We start from the raw sequence: 9,046 nt of genomic DNA, 5'->3' as shown, positions 1-9,046 counted from the left end.
GACTGATTTCCTATCAACAGCCAAGCGTCTGCAACATGAGGATGCATATGAATTGGGAAAATAACTGTGTAAATAAAAAGTAGAGGGGTCTTGAGGCTGATCGTGTGGTGTGTACTTTCTAGTTATGATGAACTTAATCTCCATACCTGGACAGCGGAAAATAAAATGAAATAAAATACGGTAAAGTAAAATGATAAGAAGGAGCAGCATTGTTCAGGGGAGGAGGCGTCTGGTGAGGCATTCTGGGGCAGCCAGGGGCAGGAGGCGGGTGGGAGGGACCATTTGCCAACCTGGCTTTAGAGAATAGTTCAGCTTGGGCCACCTGGGGTTCTTTCCAGTCTCTGCAAGCTTTTATTTGAAGAATGATCCATGCAGTTATTAACCTCCCCAGTGGAAAGCATTTCCACTTCCCAGAGCTCTCCTGCTGTCGGGGATATGAGTCCAGCCATCTTGGCTTCACTGAGCCAAAGGGTTTCCTGTCACTCAAGCAGGAGGAGACCCTGCCCAGGTGAGCCCAGCCAGCCTGCACCTTTGCTTTTAGATCACAAGGGGCACCATTTGGCAGCTGGTTTCTCTGCACACCCTCCAGTCCTCCGTACTCGTTCATATCTGGTCATGATCACAATTCTGAATGTGTTACCCTACCGTCAGGAAGTCTTCAACTGTTACACTCAGAATAAATAACAGAACCTTCTTGCATTATTCAAAACTCTCCCCAGTTTGATCCCCAAACACCTTCGTAATCTTATCACTGTGTGGTTCATTTCTTTATTACATAAACATCTATCTCAGTGTCTTATAACCAAGAAACATTTGATAAACATTTATTGAATAAACAAATGGACGGGTGTATTCACCAAAACTTTAAAAGTGAGCAATGGAAAAAAATCTGAATTGGGATCCAAAAATTGGCAAATTGATTTCTGGGTCCTCCTCATCTCCCCCCCGCACCCCCCCACCTCTACTCATCTTTAATTTTTCAATTTTATTTATCTCCCCTTTGATTTGAGAAGGAACAAAAAGTGCATCTGTGATGGGTGGTCTTAGATTGCTTGTGACATCCTTAAAGGGTATAGAGGTTGGCTTTATTCAAATTTCTTTCTTAAAATCTTCCCTGATATTTTTATCTGAAAGAAGTCTTATCATGAAAATAACCTATAGTTGGAATTGATGATTATGGCAGTGGTCATGGGAGGAAGAGGTGAGATTTGAGCTGGACCTTGACAATGGATATTGTTTCAATAAGCAGAACTGAGGTAAAGTCCATGCAGGAAGGGGCTATACCTACCTTATTCTACTGCATCTCCAGTGCTCATTAGAGTACCAAGCATAAAATGGCTACTCCATCTATAATTCTTCAATGAGTCCATCAATAAATGAGCAAAGGAAATAGAGACAAACACTAAATATGTCTGATGAACAATAAGGTGTATTTAGATGAAACAGCAAGTTCTAGCAGGAAACAAGTTATTAAAAATTATTAATTTGAGAGAGAGAAACACAGATTTGTTGTTCCACTTATTTATGCATTCATTGGTTAATTATTGTATGTGCCCTGACTGGGGATCGAACCCGCAACCTTGCTGTATTGGGATGACACTAACCAATTGAGTTACCAGCTAGAGCTGGGAACAAGGTTAAAAAAAAAGCAGTGTTCAGCCAAATTGAAAAAGGCATTAGCAAAGACTTGTTGTTGTTGTTTTTAATCCTCACCCGAGGATATTTTTCATTGATTTTTACATTGAGTGGAAGAGAGAGGGAAAGACAGAGGGAAATATCGATGCGAGAGAAACACATTGATTGGTTGCCTCCTGCAGGAGCCCCGATCGGGGCCCAGGAGGGAGAGGAGCCTGCAACCGAGGTAGATGCCCTTTACTGGAAACGAACCCGGGACCAGTCCGCAGGCTGACGCTCTACCCACGGAGCCAAACCGGCTAGGGCAGCAAAGAATGTTTTTAAGTCCTATATCCAGTTGGTGTCTCCTGCCTAATTCAGAATACTTATCTCTCCAGTCTAGCTGATAAGCTATCCCCAGGAGAATCCTCTAGAGAGGGACAAGGTGGTCCTAAGAGACTGAGGAATTGTTAAGGTAATTTGTGGCACCGAAGCTTAATAAAGGGGTCACAGGTAAGAGTTCTGCCCTGTTTGTTTGTTTGTTGTACTTAAACCTGTGCATGGTGGTAGGTGACTGAGTTAAAAAAAAAAAAAATCACAAACGGACTCAGTTCAAAAACAACAAAGCACAATGAAATGAATTTGGAAGGAGTCCAAGGACAGTAGGCTGATTCTTGCTTCTCTGGGAGTGCATTCTGGAGGGATAAAGCCTCTTGAACAACCTGCAGCTGTGTGTGCTCCCCACGGCCAACTTGATGTGGGATGGGTGGAGCAGCTGGAGCGGAGGGCGGTGTCACAGTGGGGAAGGAAGTTCTAGGGAAACCTAGGTACAGACACGGCTGCGGATTGCGCATTAACGAGGTTGCAGAGTGTTATGGCCTTACAAGCAGAGGGGATTTCAGTAGTGGGCACCTGAACAATGCCCAAAGCTTTCGTTTCCCCCCCAGATCTCCTGGTGGTCATGCCATGCTACAGTGGGGACCCCAGGCCAAGAGGGCCAGGAAACATTGCTTCTAGCAAACAGGAAGAAATTCAGATGATTCAAATGTGTGGGGGCAGGATGAATAATAACGTCTGCTGACATTTCCACAGCGTGTAGCAGTTTAATCATCTGGTTTATTTTGTGCACAGGCTAGTTGATTAGTGTGATTAGATTTCACAGACGAGATAATGGATCTGAGGAGGAATGTAGCCATGCGTCAGCTCAGTGCCCAGCACTCAGGTCTTGTGTCTCCAAATTCACCACCTCTCCGTCCCCTTCGCCGTTCCTCTTGGGCCTCGCTGATGGCGATGACAGTCATTCTAGAGCTCATCTCTCATGTCCCGATGAAAGGGTGCCTAATGGTCTCTGGACCCCGAGATGCTGTTAGCCCCTGGTTACTGACTCTTATTCCACGTGACAGTAAGGGGCTGGGCCAGGCTGCTGTGCTGCACGTGGCAGGAGTAAGGGCCTCTGTCCAAAGAGGGGATTTTCACCGCCACCCAGGACTGGTAGGTGCCATTCTCACTGAGAGGACCCTCTCCCCATGACTCAGTCTCCACTACACTGTCTGCCCCAGTCCAGTACATACTGATTGGTTTTGGGTAGAAGTTGTCGGCCACGCACGTGAGGGTCCTGATGAGTCCTAGTGTCACACGGCTGGTGATTGACACAGAGGGAGGGTCTGTGGAGAGATAGAGCACAGAGTTTGAGGGTCTGAAGGAGACATTTCCCTGTTCACGTCTCTCCCACCCCTGGAGTCAGGGATGAGCAGAGCTCTCTGTTTTCTACCTGCCTCCCCAGGAAACTTCCAGAAGATCAGGGAAGCTGAGGCTTTCCATGAGGCTTCCCTGTTGGATAATGGAATGTCTGTGGCTACTTCCTTGCCTCCCAGCACCCCCCTGTCCACCCACTGTGGATTGACTTCTGGTGGCAAGAAATGCGACTGCCCCATGCATTGTTTTGTTTTTCCCCCAAAAATCTCCCCGTGGGCTTCGTGGCTCCTGCCTCCCCCGTCTGCCTGCTGCTCTGTCTTTGTGACCCTGCCCTCTTCCCTCCCATAAGAACTTCTTCTGATGAATTCTTAAACCCAGGTCTCAGCTTGTGTCAATCCATCCTGCTCACACTGACTCATCTTCATCCTTCCTGGGCAGATATTTTACACACCTGCCCTCTCCACACAGCCAAGCCGGGAGGCATTTCACAGAGAGAAATGACTACAGGATTTGCCTGAAATGTTCCTCTGAGGTCCCAGCCTGGATTGGTCTTTCTCAGCTCAGTGTGAGGAGGAGGACATGGGGGTAGTAGGTACCTTGCCGGTCCAGGAAGGGCCTGCTGAATTGCAGGTAGCTCCGTAGCATATCAGGGCACTCATTTTCCAGATAGTCCTTGGACGCTTGCACAGAGCCTTCTGTCTCCCACTTCACCTTAGTGTTCACAGCTTCTGGTTGCAGGGGGATCCAGGCTGGGATTTCTGTGTTGAACTTGATGTAGTCCCGTCCATCATAGGCATACTTCCAGAATGCTCCACAGTAGCTGTCATTCCGAATCTCACAACCGAACGTTCCCTTAAAGGTGTGATTTCCTGCATGTAATCCGGCCCCCCCCAGAAATCAGTCAGCCTGGCATCAACCCTGTCTTAATAACTCTTACTCCTACATAGTTTGCAACTCAGTAGGGAGAAAGGGTTTTGAAATCTAAACATGCAACCCCTTTTTAAAAAATCTTTTCTTAAATTTTTATTTATTTTATTTTTTTAAAATATATTTTATTGATTTTTTTACAGAGAGGAAGAGAAAGGGATAGAGAGTCAGAAACATCAATGAGAGAGAAACATCGATCAGCTGCCTCCTGCATACCAACTGGGGATGTGCCTGCAACCAAGGTACATGCCCTTGACCGGAATCCAACCAGGGACCTTTCAGTCCGCAGGCTGATGCTTTAACCACTGAACCAAACCGGTTATGCTGAAACCCCTTTTGTCTTGGCAAATGGCTTATTAGCCAGACACAGAGCACGCAGAGAGAGGAGAACTTAGTATGCTCTGGTGTTTTACATTCTTCCCAATCAGGGAATTTCAGATTGCTGCAGACGGTGGACAGGTCTTCTAGTCCTGTACAGCACCTCTTTAAATAAAATTTGAATAATCTGTGGGGTCTTAGGAACTGGACACAAGCACACAGAAGTGCATTGACAGGTTAACTAGAAATTATTTGTAGTTTAAAATAGATTATGTAGTCTCTCCTTTTTTTCCAGTTGTGTGTGAAGTTGATGACTCCATTTGGGTCAGCATAATTTTATCAGCTCTTCTCTCTTTTTGCATTTTTGATATCTTCAAACAAATCTCTAATGCCCAGCTTCCTTCTCAATTAGCAACAACTCTTGGAAAATGGCATTTGTAGGGAAGGGAGACACAACCTCTTCATTTCATTTTAGCAATTATTATTATTATTTTTTAAAAATTAAAAAAGTATCTTTATTAATTTCAGAAAGGAAGCGAGAGGGAGAGAGAGATAGAAACATCAATGATGAGAGAGAATCATTGATTGGCTGCCTTCTGCACGCCCCCTACTGGGGACCAAGCCCACAACCTGGGCATGTGCCCTTGACTGGAATTGAACTCGGGACCCTTCAGGCTGCCTGCAGGCTGACACTCTATCTACTGAGCCAAATCAGCTAGGGCAGTGGTCGGCAAACTCATTAGTCAACAGAGCCAAATATCAACAGTACTTCCTCAAAATAGACTCGCCCAGGCCGAAAACTGACTGCTGCGCATGGGCCACAAAGTTTCAATTGCACTGTACGTGCGCCCTCACGTGGTATTTTGTGGAAGAGCCACACTCAAGGGGCCAAAGAGCCGCAGTTTGCAGACCATGGAGCTAGGGCTTAGCAATTATTATTGGCTCTCCTAGGTGATGGCTCCAGGGGAGATCAAGACAGTCCGTTCTAGCTTCCATGGAATTTACCTAGATAATAATTCATGCTTCTTGGAGGCAGAACTCAATGATGCAATTATTGCAGATTCAGACCAGACAATTAATTACATGTTCACTGTCAAACAGCTAGTGACTGGCAGAGCCAGCACCTGAGCCCAAGGTTAGCTCACTCTCCTCCCAACATCCCTGGGTGGAGGTGAGCCTGACACCTTCTAAAGTGGAATCCACCTCAGATGTGGGGGTGTGGAACCAAGATGTCACATGTGCCTAGACAAGGGCTGGCACTGACTTCACTTCCTGTGAGAATTGAGGCCTAAAAGTGAGGATGGGGGAAGCAATGGGGAAGGAAGAAAAGCAGCTCTGATGTGGGGGAGGAGGGTGCAGAAATGTCTGTATATTTGTACTGGCTCTTCCACACCTCGTTTTAGATATAAGTATTTCCACCCCGCAGACCCCTTTCCACTCCCAAGAGCAGGCTGCCTCTGGTGCTAAGACCCTCCACCCCAGCAGCCCAATGTCCACTGACCTCGGTCCCTGTAATAGCCCATGACGTCTTTCAGGGTCTCCATGAAGATGTCCTGCCTGGCCTGCTGCAATTGGCTTTCATTCTCCCAGTTCACCATTCCGTCCACCTGTTCCCATGGGCCCAGGGGCTCAGCTGTTCTGCTTTTACTATCGTAGTGGAGGAAGGGCTGGTCATTGATGAAGCCAGTGGCTTGAAAACTAGCGATGTCTGCCTTGGGCCTGGACACTCCGGTATAGAGGAAGCTCAGAGAGTAAGGCCCTGCAAAAAAAAAAAAGAGAGAGAGAAAACATTGAGATGTGGGGACCATAAAGAGGAGTCTTAATGTGGGACAACAGACCAGGAAGTGAAACCAGGTCACTGGGTTTCTTCCTCCCCAGCTCTCTCCACCTGCTGTCAGCTACTTGAGAGAAGAGCCTCTACTTCTATTCAGGGGAATAATATTTCAAATATTTTGCATGTTTACTACACGGTTTCCTCTCTTGGCACGTCAGAGATATTTTTCAGTTTTCTTGTCGGTCTATTGGGACCGTGACTGAGTTCTGTCAAAAGAGAATGTGAGGGAAGTGATTTCTTTCTTCTCGTCGGAGGCCCTGCAAACTGATTGGAACCCTCTGCCTCTCTTCTATTTAGGTGATGACTGTGGAGGCCACAGGTTGAAACAGAAGAGTCCTAAGATGCCAACGGCTTGGGTCCTCGTCATTCCAAGGACGGGAGGAAAGTTGCCTGATCTGTATTCATTTTTAAATGAGCAAGAAATAAACATTAGTTTGGGTTAAGCCACTAAAAACTGTCTTTGTTATTGGAGCATATCCTAGTTGAACCTGAGAGACACATACAGTTAGAACCTGTAGGAAGGAGAATTGACCAGAAAACTCAGGAAATGACCTAGAATGGATCAGCATAAGGTAAGAACAGGATGGAGCTCAGAATTGCCAGGGCTGTCCATGCATTTTGGTATGAGGCAGAGACTGGAGGGGAGGGGGAGCAGGGCATTTTCATAATTAATTCAATAATGAATTCATGAATTCACTCTCATGGGTGTTACTAATGTTGAAGGACATATGACAGATTCTTCGTTCCAGGACTGAAGTTTTTATCACTAATTGGTTTCTAAATATGATTACCGTTTTACTCAGCAGATGTCGAGTAAAGCAGATTACTCTCCATAATGTGGGTGGGCCTCCTCTAATCAGCTGAAGGCCACAAGAGAAGAGACTGAGGTCTCCAAAGGAAGAAGGCACTCTGCCTCCAGATTGCCTCAGGACCCAAGACTGCAACATCATCTCTTCCCTGGGTCTCCAGTGCGCTGACCAACCCTGCCGATTTTGGACTTCTCAGCCCCCACCATGGTGTGGGCCATATCCTTAAAATAAATGTTTCCTTCTGTGCATATACATGGCATTCTCTTGAGAACCCTAAATCTAAACTAGATTTTGAGGTAGGGTGTGATTAACAATGTTAAGCATAATCATTACAAAACACATATTCTGACAGTTTGTAAATGTAATGGATTCTAAACTTACACAATTTAGCTTACATTTCTTCACCCTGAAATTTTCTATGCCAAAGAAAGCCCCATTACTCTGTCCTAAAATTGACTCTGGGCTTAGCCGGCAAGGCTCAATAGTTGACCATCGACCTATGAACCCAGAGGTCACGATTTGATTCCCGGTCAGGCCCCATGCCAGGGTTTCAGGTTCTATCCCCAATAAGGGGCATGCAGGAGGCAGCCAATGAATGATTCTCTCTCATCATTGATGTTTCTATCTCTCTCTCCCTCTCCCTTCCTCTCTGAGATCAATTATATATATATATATATATATAGACTCTGATCTGCCAAACTTCCAGCTGACCTCTTTCCCAGTCACTAGCCTTCCAGACCCACTGTCCAAGTGTCTAACTGTTGGGGGAAGGAATGGGCTTGTTTCTAGAAGTATCCTCCAGTTAATATGCCTTTACAAGTGCTCTTTGGAGCTGTTATCTTTCTCCTTGAGAGTCAGACAGATACATCCAGCCATTGGAAGGCGGGAGGAACAAAAAGTTGCACCGGTGTGGCCCCCGCTCTGTCCTGGCTGTATGACCCAGGACAGGTCACTTCACTTGTCTGGGTGTTAGCTTTTTAAATTTGGGGGGCAGGGAGAGAGAGGGAGAGAGAGAGAGAGAGAGAGAGAAATATTTGTTTTTCCACTTATTTATGCATTCATTGGTTGATTCTTGTATGTGCCCTGACTGGGGATTGAACCTGCAACCTTGGTGTATCCGGATGAGGCTCTAACAAACGGAACTAGCCGGCCAGGGCATATGGGTCTTAGTTTTGCTCATTTTCCTATTGAGAATTTTAGACTCTAATTATTTAAGGCCTTACTTAGCATGAGTCCAGAGGCTCCCTAAATGCTTCTGGAAGTGTGTGAGCTGAGGTAGCTGACAGCCTCCAACACCCATTCCTACTGTACACTGGGAATCCCGGCTTCATCTGGGGCCCTCTCCCAGCCCATCTATCTCGCTCATTCCCTCCCCTGCATTCTTCTCCATACCCAGCCCTTGGTTCCCAACTCACCGTCTTGAGTGTCCTGGGCGACTGCAGGACCCACAACAAGCAGCAGGGACAGCAGGACAGGCACCATTGTGCTCATCGTGTCTGAGTGGAAGGTACTGGACTTCCCAGGTCCTGGTGCAGACTACTTGGAGAGACGGCCAGATATAGTTTTGGGAACAGCTTGGCTTGGAGCCCTGCCCAGGTGAGGTAAATGCACAGGCCAATGAGAGTGCCAGGCTGGGGTCCTCAGCTGACAATGAGGAAGCAGGATGCACAGGCCAGGCTGGCGGATGTTTCCTCAGTGTCTACAGATGGTCTGCCAATGGGGATCTGAGATAAGTGATCTGGGGACTGGGACTTTGTCATGGGTCCACACTGAGGCATCTATTGCCCTGGGGACAGCAGCGTGTGTTTGCAGTACTAATCCCATGGTATGATTTGCCTTTCTTTTCCTG

General features: G+C 46.6%; 1 protein-coding gene across 1 annotated transcript; it reads right to left on the bottom strand.

Annotated features, from left to right (window-relative positions):
* Positions 1 to 2,710: 2,710 nt before the first annotated feature.
* LOC139008884 (zinc-alpha-2-glycoprotein-like) lies at positions 2,711 to 8,751 on the bottom strand. Its single transcript, XM_070412625.1, has 4 exons — positions 8,613 to 8,751; positions 6,056 to 6,313; positions 3,906 to 4,178; positions 2,711 to 3,278 (listed from the first exon to the last, which is right to left on the bottom strand). Exons 1-4 carry the CDS (start codon positions 8,686 to 8,688, stop codon positions 2,992 to 2,994), a joined length of 894 nt encoding a protein of 297 aa, XP_070268726.1. The 5' UTR covers positions 8,689 to 8,751; the 3' UTR covers positions 2,711 to 2,991.
* Between the last annotated feature and the right edge of the window lie 295 nt (positions 8,752 to 9,046).

Source organism: Myotis yumanensis, unplaced genomic scaffold (assembly GCF_028538775.1).
Source record: "Myotis yumanensis isolate MYYU_CA2020_CCGP unplaced genomic scaffold, mMyoYum1.0.hap1 SCAF_4, whole genome shotgun sequence".
In the NCBI taxonomy this organism is placed as follows: domain Eukaryota; kingdom Metazoa; phylum Chordata; class Mammalia; order Chiroptera; family Vespertilionidae; genus Myotis; species Myotis yumanensis.
Note: the sequence above shows the minus strand (reverse complement) of the source record. Positions and strands in the feature narration are given on the sequence as shown.

What these genes read in the sequence shown, in the direction of transcription:
- LOC139008884 (XM_070412625.1), bottom strand. Translation starts at nt 8,688, where the DNA reads ATGAGCACAATGGTGCCTGTCCTGCTGTCCCTGCTGCTTGTTGTGGGT. An exon ending in CGCCCAGGACACTCAAGACG is followed by an intron (nt 6,314 to 8,612) that starts GTGAGTTGGGAA and finishes TTTTTTTTGCAG; the next exon opens with GGCCTTACTCTCTGAGCTTC. An exon ending in GGGCTATTACAGGGACCGAG is followed by an intron (nt 4,179 to 6,055) that starts GTCAGTGGACAT and finishes GATTACATGCAG; the next exon opens with GAAATCACACCTTTAAGGGA.